We start from the raw sequence: 20,497 nt of genomic DNA on the forward strand, positions 1-20,497 counted from the left end.
ATTTAACGAATAAAACTGCCCAAATACCGTGACCTTAACCCTGACAAGCGAAATGGTGACATAAAACGGGAGAAAATTATAGGAAAAATAAAAATTAATTTTCCTTAATTGTGTTTTGTTATACAAGTATACATAAAATAAACACAATGGAACACTTCATAACTTACTGTCAAAATAATTTTTTACTCGTTTACCTATGCGGATATATCCGCTACCCGTCCGCGGATGAGTAGAAAAGCAGGGGATATATCCGCCAACCGTCTTTGAAGATGACCGGTGAGACCAGTGACAATGTTAGGCAATAAAGGACAATATCTAGGCCTAAACAATAAATAAAGACAACGTAGTGTTGAGCGCGAAACGTTGAGGGGGAGCAAAGGAGAGGTGGGTGGTGCACAGGAGAGGGGAAGGCGTGGGAGAGGGGTAGGTTCGGGAGAGAAAATAAGGCTTGTGCCTTATATAAATATACTAACACAAAATAAGGTAATTAAAAGAAGAGATTAAATCATGAAACACTTTTGTATTAAGAAAGAACTACAATAAAAAATGAAATATAGCCTAACGTTTACAAACAGTCAGCTGATCGTATGATGATTTGTACATTCAAAGTACAGTTGAGACAGTAAATAGCAGATTCATAATTAATGGCAAAACTATATAGCCACATACAGAGAGGGGGGAGTGCGGGAGAGAGCGCAGCCATGGAGAGAGCAGGAAAGTGGGGCCTTGGTACCGTGAAACATCTGGTTACTGCTCAAGCATCTGCCAGTCTGTCTGAAAAGAAGGCGGATATATCCGCATCCCGTCCAGAACATCATAAACCATAAGCGGAAATATGCGCCACCCGTCCTTTATCGCCAAAGACTTAGGCGGATATATCCGTCACCCATCCGTGAAGGGTTAAGAAAGGTTCTCTTGAAATTGCCTTATAACAAATAAAACTAAGTTACTAGGTACGACTTTTGGAACAATTATTTCTTACCAATATAATTGTGTACAGTTTTCTCAACAAAATTATGGCTTCAGGTTATATTATGACCAAAAAATGAATTGTTAAGTCCTTTTTATCAACAATCAATTTTCCTACTATCTCCTAATTCCGTAATTTTTTATCCAAAGTCCGCGATACAGCAATTTTGGAGCTATAACTTAAGTCCTTAAAATGACCACGCCAAAGACTTAGTAAAGACTTTATATCCGTCAACCGTCTGTGAAGGGTTAAGAAAGGTTCTCTTGAAAATGCCTTATATGAGTGAGCGTAGCGAACGAGCTCCAACCCTAAAGGTAAGTGAGCGTAGCGAACGAGCTCCAACCTAAAGGTGAGTGAGCGTAGCGAACAAACTTCAACCAGGACGTGATTGAGCCATGAGAACGAGATAATTTTGAAAATTAAGAAGTTAAACGGGGCAAAGCCCGCGGTTTACAGCTAGTAACAAATAAAACTAAGTTACTAGGTACGACTTTTGGAACAAATATTTCTTACCAATATAATTGTGTACAATTTTCTCAACAAAATTATGGCTTCAGGTTATATTATGACCAAAAAATGAATTGTTAAGTCCTTTTTATCAACAATCAATTTTCCTACTATCTCCTAATTCCGTAATTTTTTATCCAAAGTCCGCGATACAGCAATTTTGGAGCTATAACTTAAGTCCTTAAAATGACCAGAAACTGCAAAATTTCATATAAAAATAGAAAATATAACCTCGAACACTTAATTGTACCAGCAGATGACGATGACAGATGAAATTAATGTTTGTAAAGAGTAAGAAGATCATGCATCACGACCATAGAGGCTACTCTCCAATAAACAATATAAATTTTGTTGTTGCTTTAATAATTTACTTTATCAAGATTAGAAAAGAAGGAATGTTAGCCTAACTTAATAATATATCAATACACAAGAAGCAAGTGTAAAAAAGGATTTATTGGGAAGTCCACAATAACTTGGTCACTAAACAATTTAACTAAACAACTCACAGACAAGACCAAACTATATTGGATGAATAATTTAAAAATATTTAACAAGAAAATTCATGTAATATATATATATATATAAATCTTTTTATATAGGCTATATATATACCAGTATATATATATTTGAACGAATGGTGTTTTTGGCCTTGCCTTGGGTGACATCAAAATGTAAAAGTAAATCGGTGCCCGGGCCTAGGTCTTACCGTGCCACCTAAAGTAATAGCTACTTCACTAAGGGTGAATTTGCTAAATCAAATTTTGTTTTGTTTTCCAGCACAAAATAAAAACTTTTGTTAAATAAGAATTGGTGATCATTTTTCTTTTCCCATAAAGTTATAAAATACTAGGGTTGCTGTCAGAGAGGTGAAAGCCAGTTGAGCGGAACAAACGTGATTTGATATTTGTATAAGTAACTAAATGTAAAAAAGTCAATAGATGTACTAATGCTGGTTTTATTGATTAAAATTATAATAATTCAAATTTGTTTTTACTACATCTTGTTATTCAGATACCTCTTCCAGAAGTGCATTATGGTAGTTTTGACCAGGAAATTATTATAGTAGTTGGAATCTGATATTAACATCCAAAAAGCAAGTATAATTCAAATTTGTTTTTACTACATCTTGTTATTCAGATACCTCTTCCAGAAGTGCATTATGGTAGTTTTGACCAGGAAAATATTACAGTTGTTGGAATCTGATATTAACATCCAAAAAGGAAGTATAATTCAAATTTGTTTTTACTACATCTTGTTATTCAGATACCTCTTCCAGAAGTGCATTATGGTAGTTTTGACCAGGAAAATATTACAGTAAGTTAGTTGGAATCTGATATTAACATCCAAAAAGGGCATTAAAGTATAAAAAAAGTTAAAGGAAATTTAACATTCAAATTCAACTGTAGCCTACAACAAAAACATTGGGCTTCATTTTTCACCCTTACAATCGGTTAAAGTATTTAATTTAAGTATAAAATAAAATAGTAACTATTAAAAAAACGAGTATTAAAGTATAACAACAGGAGGGGAAATTTCACATTTAAATTCAACTGCGCAACATAAACATTGGTTTTCATTTCAACCCTTGCAATCGGTTAAACTCAGCTTTCTTTGCTGGAAATAATTTATGATTGTAATATATTACGGTTGTAACTGGACGTATGTATAGTCCGTGGCTTGACAATCAAATAACAGTATTTATATAGGAAAGGCTACTGTTATCAACGTTTGAAATTACTGAATTGTTACCAAATTACTGTTTCACAAAATGCAGATTCCATTTTCAGCCGAGCCATTAAAATGAGGATTTGCCGAAAAATTATTAATATTACAGAATAGTATTTAATTATATACTACTTTTCACATTTCATAAATTATATGTTAGTTTTGCTATGGTTAAAGGTCCAAATCCAAATGTTCTTTTCGTTTGGTTTTTATGTAGGTAGTATTTTGCTAGAATCATTGACTTTATATAAAGTCAATGCTAGAATACTTTAGATGGCTTGTTAAGACCATATGCAAGCATTTTTAAAATCGTTTCCCCGTTTAACCAACTATTCTAAAAGATAAAAATTATATGGTGCAACACAAATAAACAACCCGATCACCTATCTATAACCTACACTTTACCTTCCTAATCTAACCTTACTTCAAAACACTTAATGTAGTCACGAGTCACGAATACTCATAAACCTCGATCTACCTTTCCCACATGCCTAAATTAGATCAGTGTTCAATCTGCGTTTTATTAATAAGTGTAATAACTTACTGCACCGTCGATGTAATTCAACATAATATAACCTGTGAGGTATTATCGGATTAAATATCGATTTCGATGCGGTTCGATATATCGCTTATTAAATCCTGATTTCTATCATTGGCTGTTTCTAATCAGCTGGCAACGCAAATAGGTTCCCAAGAAAGTAGTCACCGGTCCGTATCCCTCCGCTCCTTGTTTATGCTCCGCGCATTGAGAAAGTAGTTCCGTATATTTTCTCAATTTTCAGTGAATTTCGCGCCTAAAAAAATATTTTAAAGGCATTTTCTTGTTTATTAAAATCATAGGAATGGTTTAAAAACGTTTAAAAGAAAAGTCTAGAAAGTTCAGAAATACCTTATGATTCTCTTGTTTACATTTTTATTGTAAACAAAAAACTGTCATTGCTACTTTAATGCCATAAGCCTAATGTTAAATATTGGAAATTTTAAGTTCGTTTTAAATTGCATTAGCATTATCTAATTGAAATTTCTTTGTTTAAAAACCATCTCACTATTAGTCTAAGTAATTTTGTTAAGTTTGGCTGAAATGCGTTCAGCCGTTATTGAGTGATGTTTCTCTATTTGTTGCGTTGAAGTTGATCCCAAAGAGCTTCGCTCGCTCCGCTCAAAAATATTTTAAAACATCCACAGTTATAGCCTATGCACTCAAAGTTGGGGGGCTAACTGAATGTGAATAGTGAACGGGGGCTATTATGAACAGTGGCATGGGCTATTATGAACAATTAAATACAGTAGGCCACATTTGGTTAAGATAGGTTAAAAACGTTGACCTATAGCGGAAGAAAGCAGCACCAGAGAAAATAGGCCTCTTATAGGCGACCTAGGTGCAAAAGGCTACAATTTGTTAAAGAATACAAAACAATTGATTTCCGCAAGTATGTCTTTGACAACATTTTTGAAGTTTTTGAGGCGTAAGTTCCTCAATAAATTTCTTTGTATATAGTTAAGCCCACTGTGATTAAAACAATTTTAATTTTACAAAGACAACAGTTTTAGTGTTGTAGCCTATATATAGGTCCAAATTTTAAAATTTGATAGGCCTAAGTCTTATTAAAAGTGAAAAAAACATGTCATTTGCCTAAACGTACAATTTACATTGTCTTAAATTATTGTTTTTTAGGCTAAGTGCTTTAAACAATTTGTATGAGAATGGAAATGTTATGAAATATTCAGGTATGTTGACAAATATGTTTTTATCTAATTATTAGCCGTGTATAGTATTTATAGGGAAATTGTTTTATTTTTAAAGGGTTACTGTAGGGCGGTCCGCGGCTATCCCAAATATACACATTCATATCTCTAAAACTGTTTAAGATAAACTATTGAGACTTATTGCAACTAGTAGTCCTAGATTAAACCCTAGGCTTGTTCACATTAGCCCCCACAGACAAATAGTGTTGCAAATACTGTAACAGAGTTATTAGGAGTGTTTACATTAGCTCCTTTTAGCGGGGGCTAATGTGCTCAGTGCCTTTAATCTTTTTATGATTGGTTACATTTAGGCCTATGCTTTGTTGTTAGTGAATCAATAGATTCAGCTAAAAAAATGCTAAACAACACATGCTAAAGCAACAAAAAAAAGTAAACCTTTGACACAAAATCAAAAATGGTAAATGACGTGTCTGTTTTGTCCGTCGCTGAGAAATAGGTGCGGGTGATGGAAGCTTAGTGACTGTTAAGCATTATTTTTAATGGGCTCGTTGTCCAAGAAGCACGAGGAGGGGCACTACTCCGGGGGAAGACGGGATCGCTGATGGCAAGCGACTGTTGCAGTACCAATTGTGTCGGTGCTTTGAAGCTTCTATGAAAGAATATTGTTAAGTTTTTTTTTTCTGACCAAAGATGTAAAATTGATAGAAGCAGTGTTTGCAAATCCAGCTTTAATCTATATGACTTACCCATCTACAAAAACCAAAGATTTAAGGATAACATTTGGGTGGTACTGTCAAAGAAACAATTTAAATGTCCACTATGAGGAGTAGTGGTAGTGTGTGTCTGGGCGGGGTAGCGGATTTTTATCCCCCTGGAATTTTACCCCCTGGGCAAACGTGACATCACAAACCAGGGGGTAAAATTCCGGCCGCGAACTTTTGAGTTTCGCGACATAAGCTTGATGGATTAAATGCGGAATTAAACATATATTTTCACGGTTGTGAATTTAATCAGAACACATCAAATTATAAAAACCTAGAATGTACGGCCCGGATTTTTACCCCCGGAATTTTACCCCCTGGATTTTCACCCCCAGATTTTTACCCCCCGAATTTTACCCCCTGGCCAGATATATAAATTAGTGAGAATGATTAATTATCTTCATTCAGTTTTAATTTAATAGCAAACATTTTATTATTAAGTAGCCTATTTTAATTTATTTGTAACATTAACTAATCAAACAGGTTTTTAATTTTAATTTTGAGATTCAAGTATAAGGATTCGATCTTTGAAGCCAACTGTTGGTTAATATGATCAAAATAAAACAGCGAATTCTGTTTACTTAGTTGAGATTACAAAAAAAATAAATAAATATAGGCTACTAAATAATGAAACGTTTACAATTAATTCAAAACAGAAATAAGAAAATCAATCATTCAATTTCTAAAATCTGCAAGGGTAAAAATCCGGGGGTAAAAATCCGGCCCATACATCTTCAGTTGTCTAAACGCTAGTTATATGGACAGGGGGTAAAATTCCGGTTTTTATCGCTAATCTAATTAATCACGCTCTGACTATTTTCATTAGACTTCCAAATCCGCGGGGGTAAAATTCCGGCCGCGAACAAACTTTTGGCCACTCAGGTTACTACGTCATAGTGACGTCAGCTTTGCCCAGGGGGATAAAATTCCGGCGACCCGTCTGGGCACGACGCCTGTCAGTGTGTGAGTGCATCTGCAGTTGTGAGTATGTGCCGTCTTCATGAGGTCAGGAGCGATTGTATCAGTAGCTCCACAAATAATAAAAAAAAAACTGATTTTGAAATTAAAACATTCCTCATGTTAAATATAGGCCTAAAATACAAAATACAGGTTGTCCACAAAGTCTTGGCCTGATAAGTAAACCGCATAGTATGAAAACGAGTGATAGTAGGATCTATTTACAAAGATATAACAGGCAACTTCTTAAGATTTTATAGCTATGTACAAACTTAACAAACCTCTACGTGTGCACCACCAGTGGCCAGCGGATCTACTAGACGTCTTTTTAGTTCGTCCCAGGTTTTAGTCAGCATATCCTGGGTTACAGACGCCACAGCATTTCTGATTATATCCTTCAGTGTTTGTAAATTAGGAACTGGGGAAGAATAGACAGCGTCCTTGAGAAATCTCCACAAAAGAATATCCATGGGGGTTACATCGGGGGAACGATGTGGCCATTTCGTCGGGCCATCACGCCTGATCCAGCGTCCGTGGAACTGGAGTTAAAAAATCCCTGACACATTTAGCCCAATGAGGTGGGGTTCTTTTTAAATCATGATCCTAGGGTTTGACACCCCCCCCCCCCCCCAAATTCTACAATTGTGACTGTTGGCCTTCCCAATTAAACTCGCTCCTCGAACTGATATAGGGGATTGGGTTTCGTGAAACCACAAAAAACACTGTGATTTCTCTTGTAAACTCACCATTTCTGATTTGTTATTGTATTGAATCACAACTTTATTGTTGTCAATCAACTGTGTTTAGGTGTTACTAACATCATTAGATAAAACTGTATTAAATTCTCTTCAAAACAAGGCACACAAGTTAAGTGTGGCTCAAAAGTGTTGCTAGCCTAGTGGTTAGCGTCTCGGACTTTGGTGCGGGAGGGACAGGTTCAATCCCCGGCACATCCACAAAACTTTAATGGGTTTGTACCGCTTTCCCAAAAAGTGTTTGACATCATAACAAAAATGCCACTGGCGTAAGAAAAAAAAAAAAAATGGTTTTCGTACAGCAAAGCTATTAAATCAGGCCAAGACTTTGTGGACACCCAGTGTATTTTTTATAGGCCTAGTCCTTTTAGCTCTAAACAAAATGGTACAACCCCCATTGCTGTAAACATTATGGTTTGGGGGAAAGTAAGTATGTCAGATTGCTGATACCATTTATTTCCTTATGTATTTTCTCATCCAGCCCTAAAGAGATTGTGATTGCTTGTTAGCCTATAATATAACATGTATCCGGTATTCTTTGATTTTTAGTAGCTTTTACATGCTGTAAAAATTATACGTACCGTAAGAAAACCTCCAGATCCTGTTTTTGTTACTACAACAAAGCCAACTTGTTGTTAGAAAGTAGTGTCATTAATTAATACTTAACCCAATGGGTAGAGGGTAGAGAACTAATTGATTAACCTAAGTTTATTATATTTGTTTCAGAATGGATCACAATTATAATGACACTCCTCTACTTACAAATAGTGATTATGAATCAATAATGGAGGATTTGTAAGTATAGTTGATATTAGAATATACCACATTTGTGTAATGCAAATTTTTGTTGATGTGGTATTAGGCCTAACGTATCCATACATGACATAATATATTCATTTTAGGTGAAAAAATATTTATTTTCAATCATAATATTAGAAGAACTTATATTGCTGGAAATGTCAGTGAGCTGCTTCACTTGCCTGTTTCATGATTTTTACTTGCAGAATAATATTGTTAAGCATGTTACCTATTTTATAATTGATTTTACAAATAAAGATATGTTTTGGTTTAAACAAATAAAAACATTTGTAAGATGATTTTAAGGTTTACATTAATAAAATGAGAGGATAGAATCAGACGTCTACAAACTACAAGGTATACATTAAGTGTGTAGTTAGTTAAAAATGCCAAATTTATCAGTCTAAAACATCAATAGTTAAGTATCAAGTAACAAATTTTCAGACTTTTGTTATTTTTTAATGATTTTTGAGTCACTTGTTTTGGCTATGTTTAGAGTAGTAAAACTCTTGTCAGTCAACGTCAAACGTCACTAACACCGATTCGTGTCGTCTGGTCGGCAGCTCAAAATCATTTGTCAATGAATCTATGAAACTTTATTTTCCACTGTTATCTTGATCAATAGTTGTTGTTACTACTAAGAGTATATAATACCTACCAACAAACGCATTTAAGGATTTGTCTTCTCCGCTTGCATCTGTATTGGCACGGACTTATCTGTTTCAAATTGGTCATATCATTTTCATCCAAATGCTGAATTTGTGTCAAAAACGCTGAATATTTACAGCTGGTACGTTAAGCAAATGGTATTATATCAAAAGCTAGAGTAGAATGTTAGCGTCGGCTGCTAGACTTTAATCAATTTTAAACTTTAATTTCTAAAAAACTGAAACCCTAAACTAAAATTATGGCTTTGACATTCCCTAGTACTCAAAATTATCTTTCTTTCAACACAAAAATTATGAAAATCCGTTAAGTGGTTGATTCAGAATCGTGAAATAAAAAAAAACCCTGTCACGTTTTAATATATAAGATTTCTCTCTAAGAACAACATGAGAACTTTTAAGGCCACTGGGACAGGGCCCTGATGGAATTTCAAAGTTTTTTTTTGTTTGATGACAAAACTACATGATAAGACCTTTGTAACAAAACTTTGGACATGGTGATCGGTAGCACCACTGCTCCAAAACAATTATGACAAAAATATGCCTAGTGTATTAAAAATACAGATAATCCAACTAGGCAAATAGGAATTCGCTTAGTCTGCAGGATTGCTGCGGCAGGGTTTTGATACTATTGTAATGAACCAGGTAGGCAACCAAACTTTGTCCTCAGTGCCAGGAGCAGAAAAGGTACTGACAATAAAATAATAATGAGTCATAAAATGTTTCACACGTTCAATGCGGTACCGAAATTGGCTATAGGCCTAACACTCGTATGGCTAAAATATGAAAACTCAAATTAACCTATCAAATGTTGTCTTGGATGATGATCTAGTGTTATTTTGTCAAAATTTTCAATTTTTGACTAAATGTATGACGTCATTATTTGTGACGGGAATACTCGTCATGAGCCGCAGTGTCCAGCTGCCATGTAGAACCAACCCACGTGACAAAAGTATTCTTTAGTTTGCGGTTGTTATCCGTATCTCCTAGTTTATCTTCAGTGAGAAAGTCATCAATTAGTGATGAATTAGCCATATTCTATATTCATTCACTATTGCACAACACTTACGTCATGTAACACACAAAAACATACACACAAATACAGGGTTGCCACCATCGACATATAAAACTAACTGGATCGGCTGCTAGGCTCCGCGACCCGAGCCAACGACCGGGGTTGCGTTTTAGATTTTGCAGGCGTCATGTGGGATTGAGCGTCTCGCTGCGCCACATCTTAGCATTGTCGTGGCCAGGACGATGCACTTTATCCATGCCCTTTACTCTCTACTAAAACGTTGTAAGGCATTTTAATAATCAATTTTCATGAACTTTTGTACAAGTAATAAAAGTGTAAAAATAACGCTGTGAGTAACCGAGTTTGGGTACCACAATTAATAAATATTAACTGACGGCGGATATTTCACACTGAGGTTTCTGATCAAAAATAATTTTAATTCCGATTTTATTTTTTTAAATGATGGAATAAAAGTAATAAAATAGTACAATTAAGAAACCTTTATGACTTGGTTCTTTCTTCACTTACTACTCTAACGAAACCAATTATGTTTCAATGTTACAATACAAAATAGTCAATGTAAAAAAAATGGGTTTTATCAGTTTCTCGTAAAATACAAAATATTCTGGGGTAAGGTATTAGTAAGAACAAGGTTAGATTGTATAAGAAACATTTTATTTAGGAAACTTTGTAAAACAAAGAAACATATTTAGCCTAAACATTGCTAAAAAGAATAAGCTTATTTAACTTCTGCCGCATACCAAGCTTTGACAGAGAAGCTTCTGCTGTTTTACGCTTAGAAATGCTGTGGCATATAATTTTGTTAAACATAATACCAATTAGTTTGATTGAGCGAAGCTCACTTTCCCTCACTTTGTAACTTCTTTGTAAGGGCATCAGAATGTAATGGCTTGACCAATTGATATGAAATTTGGCCAACAGCTAAAGAATACTGAGCACAATGTTTTGGTAAAAAATATTTGCAAATTTCCTTCTGGATTATATTTTACGGGTCACGCAATTTCGCTTGTTATTTTAATGTAAGTTGAAAGAAAAATTATATTGGGTTTATGACATATGGGTTTATCTCGTTTCATTTAAATAAGATGAACATATGATAATTGTTTGTAACTGTTTTGTTTACATTTCAATGTTTACTTTCATCATAGGTTAAAGTTGGAATGTAACAGTTTATCAATGGAAGTAACAGTTTTGCTATATTTGTTTTGAGCATGCCTCAAAGGCCACGTTGTAATATTGGTCGTCGCACCGATAATGCAAATATTGTAAGAGAGTGGCGTCGTGAACAAGAAGAACCAGATGAAGCAGTGGCGGAAGAAGCTGATAATGATAGGCAGTTAGCTAATCAATTCCAACATGAATTAGATGCACAAAAATATTACACTTGCACTAACTGTCATCGCCAACAACTTACAGCTTCAAACCAATCACCGATTTGTTCGCGTTGTCGTTCAAATGCAACTAAATTCACGGTGTTAAATAATATGGATGTGTCAAGTGTCCCGAACGAATTAACTGACCTGACGATTGTAGAACAAATGTTGATTGCACGAGTACATCCTGCTATGCCCATTTACAAAGTACAAGCAAATGGTCAGGATGGCCAGTTTCACTACAAAGGTGCAGTATAAACTATCAGATAAATTTGTCATTCTTTAGAATTGAAATAATATCGGGCAAACAAACGGCGAATCTGTTGAAATGGAACATATTGTAGGTTGTTAGCTGCTTTAGCCATTGACAATCTTTAAATAATGCTTCGCTCATTTATGCGTCTAAAGTGTAACGGCAGACCACCCTAGTTAATTTCATGTCATGGCTTTCCTCGCCAAATTCATTATTACCTTTATGATTGAGAAAAACGTTACCAGCAAAGGTTCTACATGCTAATAAAATAGTTTTTGAAGCATCAAATTTTTTGCCAATCCTTGGAATATGCAACAATTTGATTGTACATGAACTTAACAATTTTCAGTACATCTGGCGAAGCCCTGATTAATTTTCCTTTTGATAGAAAATCAGTAAAATGAGTGCAAGGGCTTGGATTTGAATCGCCAGTTACCAAAATATTACTGCATTCTTCACATTTTAGTTTAGGATCCAACTTTCGAATAACATAACCACAAATATAATATAGTACATTGTCTTTATAGTAAGACGACTCTTCTATGCCTTCTAACATGTATGACAACATTCTATATCATCAGCATCATCGGCTTCATCACTATGTCCAACTACTTGGGATAATTCGTTGAAGCTCATTACAGAACTTTGTCGATTGAAGTCAAATGATAAGCAATTGCCTTTATCAGATGGCTGGACACTATTGATATATAGATATATTTCTATCGTTATATTTTGTTAGTTTAAAAGAATTTTTGAAAGTAAAAGCTAGTATTGTCTTATTTTGAATTCAGCCTATTTGATGATTAAAGAAATGATTGTAAGTTAGTAGGCTAGATGGGGTAAACCTACATTGCGAAACATAAGTTTTCTCAAAGCCCACTGGAACTGTTTCACATTTGGATTATTGTTATTTCCTCCTCGAGATCTTATACAGGAAAATAACAATTCCAGGTGGTCTTGAGAAAACTTGTACGTTAATATGTAATATGTAGGGAGGTTATTGTAACACACACGTGCGCCCAAGGTCAGGTGTCGACAACACGGTTTCGCGCGCTATATCCCACATGCTGCCTTCAATTTGCCCATGCGGCAACCCCGATACACACCTGTATTGGCTCGGAAAGCTCTACACGAGCCTTACGGCCTGCGCGCAATCCAGTTAGTTTTATATGTCGATGGTTGCCACCAGCCATGAAAACCTTGAAAAGCGTGAATTATGCGTGAATTTAGGTGACCATGAAAAAGTGCGTGAATTATGCGTGAATTTCGTCATTGGACCATGAATTCTCAAAATCATTATTAACAATTCAGCCAAAACCCCTAAATGTGCTGAATCAAATACTCCGTATTAAAACCATTCTCGAAATGAACACCGAGATAAAACGTCAAAGTGGGAGTGTCGAGATAAAAAGTTTTGTTGCCATGGCACGAACAGAAACGATTGCGTAGTTCAAGGTCAAATCCGATCGCAACCGACGTCAGCCGAGTAGTCTAAAGATGGGAAATATCGTTGTTTTCCGGCAACGGTTATAACGATATAACGCAGCTGCCCAATAACGTATTGCGGCAACCTGTTATTTCAATAACGATTGCCAACTCGTTGCCGCTATAAACCGTTGTCCGCCGGTCGGTGTTGCTGTTGCGGCGTTCAGTTATCATTGTCGGTTGATCAGTTCAGTTTTCAGTTGTAGTCGGGACTCGGGAGTCGGGCGTTGCCGCGTTGTCCAGACAGGATGCGTTATTCTAGTTCGTTTCAGAAGTTATCGTTGCTCTTGCTCTGGTAGCGTTGCGGCAACGGCACTAATGGCAATGCATGTTTTCGTTTTCGTTGTCGCGCGGCTTTCCTGCAACATTGTGTAGATAGATACGTTATTATAATAACAGGGAGTTCTCTGCAACGTGTTGCCGCGATAACGTTGCCGTGGCCGCAACACTGTTATTCATCCTGTTATTCCTGTTATGTTATAACGCCCATCTCTATCACCGAGTTATTGTCTGTGCGAGTACCGATCTACCGATAAAATCGATGCTTTCGGAGCTAAAACATCGATCACATCGATGTTTGTTCCGAGTTTCTCGTCTGTTGTCTGTTCTCTGCACTGTAACAGCCAATTAACCTAAAACCAATACAATTCAGTTACGGAAAACATCAATATTTCATATTTCATTACTTTTGTTGGCCTAAAAGACCGATGTAACAAACCAAATCATCGGTTCGGTAATCTACCATCGATGTAAACAAATAACTTCGACCATCGATAGAAAAGACATCGATGTTTCGAAAACATCGACAATCGGAATTGATGCTCGCTCTCGTTGCTCATTCTCTACTCTCTACTCTACTCTAGTGTTTGTGTGGAAGGAAATACAGAGTAACCATAACCTAAAAGTTTTAAACTGATCTGAAACTTAGAAACGAGTCAAACGTTTGAAGTTTGAAGTAGTGGTGGACCGGTGGTGGACACTGGACAGTAAGATCACTTGTTGCACTCGTGATTCAGTTTTGTGCTTCTTATAATTGATTACCCAACACTCAGTGGAACAAGTGTTCACATTAAATATTTTTTATTACTGATATATTATACTTCCGATACTTTACAACGTTAAAATAAGAAGTACCTTGCCTTGCCATAAAGGTCAAAATGGCTTGCGCCGGCTGGAACTTAATCGTCTTCTGTGTTTGTTTTGGTCAAATATGTCGTCATTTCAAACTACTGTCAGTGTTGAGTAAATGTGTTACAACGTGAGATTAAGTTTATTTATTTAGGCCTAAGTTGCAAGAAGTCAATGTTGTGCTGAAAAATGGTGATTTCGTTCTGAGGAAGGTAAATGTAAATGTTTTGTTGAAGCATATAACTAGGTGTTTTCAGTCAATACGAATCTAACTAAGTTTTTAATGAGATGTGAATTTAATTAAATAATTGTTTTAACTGTGATTTAAACCTGTGTAGGCAAATAATAATATATAAACTGATCCAATCTGAAGAAACATCCTCCTAACTAAGTTTATTTTAACCTTTTCTGTAATGTAATTAATTATTTTTTTATTACTTAATGTAAGTTAGCCTATGTCTAAACTTACATACATTCCATTACTTTTGTTTCGTTCTTAGCTTTAACTAAATATTTATTTACATAATCTTACCTTTTTAGAGTGTTTTTATCAGTCAGTCGGTAACCTTTAATCTTCTCAATAAATAAAAGTTGGTTCAGGCCTAACTTAGCCAAGATTCAGTTTTGGATTACAATGTAGGCTAGCCTACTGTGTTACAGTATAAAGTAATAAATTGCATGTGCGTTTTAGTAGGCCTAGATATGGCCCATTCATTACCAAGTTAACCGTTTCTTGATCATGTTCTTAACATTTGTTTTTATAGTAGCCTATTATCTTAATTTGATGTTTAGACAGTGAAGTTCTAGGCCATTGCTGGATTAACTAAGTTAAACCTTTTATGTTTGGATGCAATGTTTTTTAGGTTAGGCCTAGACCTAACTACCAATCCGACTTATTTTTTTATTTATTATTTCTTCTAACGTTTGAATTTATCATTAGGCCTATGATGTTGTTAAATCAGATGTTTCAATTTTTTTTTTAATAATTACATTTTATTATCACACACAAGATTTTTATTAATCCTTTTTCTTCTGTGATTTTACTTTTTTAGACTGGATAAATTATATTAAACTCTTATTTTTAACTCTAAAATAAACACATGAAATGTGTTTTATTTGATAGTAGCACACATCAAATAAAAGTTGTCTGATTGATTGAACATGTCAATTGCCAACATGCCAATTGGTACCTAGTTTTGAAAAATTACATATATATTGTCGATAAATTAATGTACAATTCTGAACTAGGCAACACTCTTTTATGGTGAAATTGTGCGAGCATATACCCCATGAATTTTTCAAAACTACCAATGAAAACCTTGAATTATGCATGAATTTTTTTATCTCACTTTGGTGGCAACCCTGAAATAACAAAAACTGAGCGCAACGGGAACGACGTCGCCCGAGGAAACACAAAAAACTACTATGTACAGCAGTACAGCGCAACAAAAAACAACATCCTCCGACAATGGCTCAGCTCATATCGAGGCAATAATTTTGTAGTGGTGCTTTGACGAGTATACTCGTCAACACGCTTGGCAGCACCAGCAGTGATGAGATTACTCGTCACCCGCATTGAACCTGTTAAATTGTCCATTTGTTAATATAATCATTAATGGAAGCCCTTCCTTTAATCTAATTTAATTTTATGTTTTAGCATAATATTAAATGTTTAAAACATAACTCCCAAATCAGTGTGTTATTCTGTTTTAGGAAACCAGATAGTTTTGGAGGTTTTGGATCACCGTTTCGTATTGATCATCAAGTAAGTTGGCTAAACGTAACTATTCAAACTGAGTAAAGGTATAACAGGACAAAATAAAAATAATTTGGTATTTTTCAGCCTTTAAATTATTTTTGAAATGTTTTTAATCTGTCCAACCTCAAGAAGTTACTATTCACAACTGACAAAACAACTTGAGAACTGGTGACACAATATTTGAAACATTCCTGGTAGTAGAATATGAAGAGGAAAGTTAAACATGTTTTATGGATTACAGATTGTTTAATGACTACTGTACTACCTACTGTATTTATTTATTATTATTGTTATTTATGCATAAGTTTTTATTATATTCTAATTTTTTGTTGCATCTTTGTCATTTTAATATCAATATTTTAATAGTATATTTCATAACAAGAGTAGAAAGTTAGTCATTACATATTTGAGAGAGACCATGTTTGGAGTGAGAGATTTATCAAGCACTTTAAACAATCGAGAATACATAGACCCACTTTCACATGTGTTTTGAACTTTACTTTTCACTACACTACAAAAACTAATTATTTTCTTAATTAGAACAGACATTGGATATTTCTTCATTACAAATAGGAACATCACATGACAAGTTTAAAGTTAATATTTACTTCCGTTGTACAGTTTTGGTTGTTGAAAATTGAAACAGTTATCAAAACAATAATAAATCATTGTTTGTTTACTTCGGCAAAATCTAAAAAAGATAGTTAACATTACTTTCGCATAGAAAACATTCTTTTGCCGTAGTAAACAATGTAATGATGCATTTTCGCAGGTGATAAAATGTAACGAAAGCAGGTTTTTTACACAAACCTATCAAACCTATGATTGAATGTATTGTTTTGTGTGACACCCATTGGGTTTGGCGTTTGCCACATGAATGAAATAAATAAATTATAATATTTAATAATTTAATATAATATGTTTAACCCATTGGGAAAGGAATTATTGCGCTGCCAGCAGCACCCTCTGACGGCAATTAACTTTACCGAATTTGTAAACTTTTACTCTAATTGCTATAGAAAGAAACAAAAATTATATAAATAAAATTTTAAAAAACAATTTTTTGAAAGTAAACTTGATTTACAAATTCCAAGATTAATCCAGACACCAAATAACACTACTATTAAAAAGTTCAATTAATTCTTTACGTATGTTATCGATCACTACTTACCATCTTTTTTATGTAGTTACCGTCTTGTAAGTATACAGTATAAGTGTAAATATAATATTACAAGTGTTATTTGACATATTTGTTGTACTTTCAGTTAAATTATTGAGTTTTACGTGCATGAAAACATTAAGAAGGCTTTAGTTTCTTACCTCGGTGAACCCGTCATTGGCTGCTGTCGACATGTCACATCATGAAAGCATGTGTCGAACTTAGGGAGTGTCCGACTATCGAGCGTCAAACTATAGGTTCTACTGTTCATAGAAAATCAAGTTTCCTTATCTAATGATTATGTTAATTTGTATGACAACTTTTTTATTGATTCTGATTCTAAACTAGTTAATATTCTGTTTAGAATGCAACTTATGAAAACCCAATGATCAACACAGCTATGAGACCCGTGGCACAAAATTCTCATCTAATACCTCAACCACCTCCATTAGAACATGTAAGAAACCCATCTTCAGTTGTTTCTCAACCACTTAGATTTATAAAGCTATTGGATCATGAAAGGTTTGCAAAGTTTTTTTTTTTCAATTTCTGAGTAAAACATGACAAAAAAAAAGAGAATAACATGCCTTTGCTTAAAAACCATGGAAATGTTGGGTCGCCTGAATTTTATCCCCCTGGAATTTTACCCCCTGTGCAAAGCTAACGTCACTATGACGTAACCTTAGTGCTCAAAAGTTGTTCGTGAGCAGAATTTTACCCCCGCGGGTTTGAAAGTCTAATGATAATAGACAGAGCGTGATTAATTAGTTTAGCAATAAAAACTGGAATTTTATCCCCTGTCCATATATAACTAGCGTTTAGACCACTGGATTTTTACCCCCGGAATTTTACCCCTGGCCGGATATAGAAATTATTAAGAATGATTGATTTTCTTATTTCAATTTGTTTTTCATTGTAAACATTTTATTATTAAGTAGCCTATCTTTATTTATTTATCTTGTAATCTCAACTAAGTAAACAGAATTCGCTGTTTAATTTTGATCATATTAACCAACAGTTGATCGAATCATGATACTCGAATCTCAAAATTAAAATTAAAAACCTGTTCCATTAGAGTTGATGTTACAAATAAATTATGATAGGCTATTTAACAATAAAATGTTTACTATAAAATAAAAACTGAATGAAGAGAATTAACAATCCCCACTAATTTATAGATCTGGCCAGGGAATAAAATTCCGGGGTTAAAAATCCGGGGGTAAAAATTTGCACGATTTAAAATTTTACAATGTACGATAAAACTAATTGATGATTGTAATTAGGCTAAATTCAAAATGTTATCCCATATTAAAAAAAAAAAAATACTCAAGTTGATCTCGTCGAGGTGCTGCAGTGTTGGCGACCATGGGTTGACCACGTAAGCCAATGGTGTCAATAATGCTGTCAAGTAGCACCTGAGTATGCTTCCGTTTCAAAAATTAAATCATAGTGTCATAGTTTTTTGTGTTTTATTTTTAAAATGCTATTGATATAGGGTGTTGTCTTCAACCATGTTTGTTGACAGGTTCGGTGGAATGCACTGCCCTTTGGTATGAAGTTTTCCTTTTTGTAATTTAGTATTGTATTATGTTGTTTTTAGCCACTATTGTTGATAATGTAGATTAAAACCAAAGGCTTTAAACTAAACATAGTTTAGACATAGTTGTTGCTAATGTTTATACAGTAATTATTTAACTTAATTTTAACTTAATATTGACTTAACTGGTCCAATGCTGGCCATAAAATAATAATACCGGTAATAATAATTATTATTATTTCACTTATTAGGTGTTGCATAGCAGTAAAAGACTAGTTTGGTTTTGGTCATGGAATTTCATTGCCTAAATGCACAAAAGTTATTTGAAGAGATCTTTCGGTTTAAAACACAAATGTTATTTGAATCCACACGATGATCAAAGTTGTATTAACAATGAACAGTCAATATTCAGTCTTTAAACAATACGAATAATTAGTTAAATAATTAGTGATGGTCAAAACCATAAATTTCGGTACTTTGGTATTATCCGGAGGCCACTTATTTTAGAGCGATTTCTTTTACAGGAGACCAAAAATAACTACATACTGGTAATTTAAAAGAAAATACTTTAATTGACTTACTGTCCAAATTTGACATGATTACGATTAGCGTCCTTTTGAGTTCTGCCTCCCAGAAGGCAGCGACTACATTTACATTTTTGCGCACTACATTTACAAGCACATCAACAGGAGAAACCTTCAAAATTAAAGGACACAATACATGCTCCATGAAAATGTTTTATATCAACTTCAATGCAACCATTGCCCATCTCAAAATATTGGACTTACCACCACCAGTTTTAGAACAAGAATTAACAATCATAGGACAGACATAAAAAACAACCATCCAGATAAACCAGTGCCTATTCATGCTGCCAGCCACAATATGCAAGATTTAAACAGTTGTTTCAATTAAAAAATAATAAGATCTTTCCCTCCCACCTGTAACCCATCACAACTAAGGAGATGGGAACTTTCTTATCAATTGTTCACAAAATCCAGGGAGCCCCCAAACCTCAATCTCAGATAGGTAGTCCTAACATTTTGCTTTTCCCCTTCCACACCTAACAAGCAGGCTTAGACTAAGTGTAAATAACAATCAATGGCTCATTTAACCTGTAAATATTAATTTGTAAATTCATAGTGTGTTGGCAACACTGCTTCCTTACCAGTGAAAGACTCCAAATATATAATGTGACTCTCCATTTTGAGAAAGGGGCCAGTGGCCTCGAAATATCCAGTGTTTATTTTGTTTGTGTTTCCTTCTGTGTTCTGTAGTGAATGAAGTGGGATGCCTACATTTCTTAAGGTAAGCCTGCTTATCCTATCCTTTCTCACACCTATATATATAATATTTTTTTTACACTACTCCCTTATTTGTTGACCAATTTCATTGTTTGAAGTGACAAAAAATTCTTCCCAATTTGTAGTTTTGCAATAAGGTTTTAGAGTTTATAAATTCGGTTGCATTGCACGACGTCCAAGTGCCACAACGTCCAATAATATTATTCAGTGTCACGATGTCCAATATAAAATATTTGACTGTTGGACGATGTGCACGTGCCATGACGTCCAAACGTACAGTAACTACAAAAAGTATAGTCTTTATAAAAGCATTGAACGTCATGGGATTGGTCGTCGTGTAACAGCACACTTTATATTCTTTGAAAAAAGTAGCAGTTGCACGACGTCCAAAGCCCTTGCTATGCCTGTTGCACGACGTCCAAAGCGCATGCACACTTTGAGTACTGTTTTACCGTCTTTATTGGATACTAACCTAACCTAACCTAACTTAACCTAATCTAATCATGCTCCGTATGTAGGAGCTTTGGACGTCATGCAACAGCGTTGAGTTATTGGACGTCGTGCAACTGGCTTAGCAGAGCTTTGCACGTGGTGCTAATGCTAAGTTTTTCAAAAGTA

General features: G+C 34.6%; 1 protein-coding gene across 2 annotated transcripts in view; it reads left to right on the top strand.

Moving 5' to 3' along the window:
* The window catches only part of LOC128985371 (cellular tumor antigen p53-like), a 56,651-nt gene that overhangs the window by 3,254 nt on the left and 32,900 nt on the right, over positions 1-20,497 (top strand). Inside the window, exons 2-4 of one of the 2 annotated variants that reach the window (XM_054404810.1) lie at positions 8,109-8,177; positions 15,834-15,885; positions 17,403-17,495. In XM_054404810.1, the coding sequence (XP_054260785.1) occupies positions 8,110-8,177; positions 15,834-15,885; positions 17,403-17,495 (213 nt within the window). In that variant the 5' untranslated portion in view covers position 8,109. The remainder of the gene's footprint in view (positions 1-8,108; positions 8,178-15,833; positions 15,886-17,402; positions 17,496-20,497) is intronic. The other variant, XM_054404819.1, reaches the window with a different exon arrangement.

Source organism: Macrosteles quadrilineatus, unplaced genomic scaffold (genome assembly GCF_028750875.1).
Source record: "Macrosteles quadrilineatus isolate MER2022 unplaced genomic scaffold, UCM_ALF_1.0 Scaffold_1__1_contigs__length_201487025, whole genome shotgun sequence".
In the NCBI taxonomy this organism is placed as follows: Eukaryota; Metazoa; Arthropoda; class Insecta; order Hemiptera; family Cicadellidae; genus Macrosteles; species Macrosteles quadrilineatus.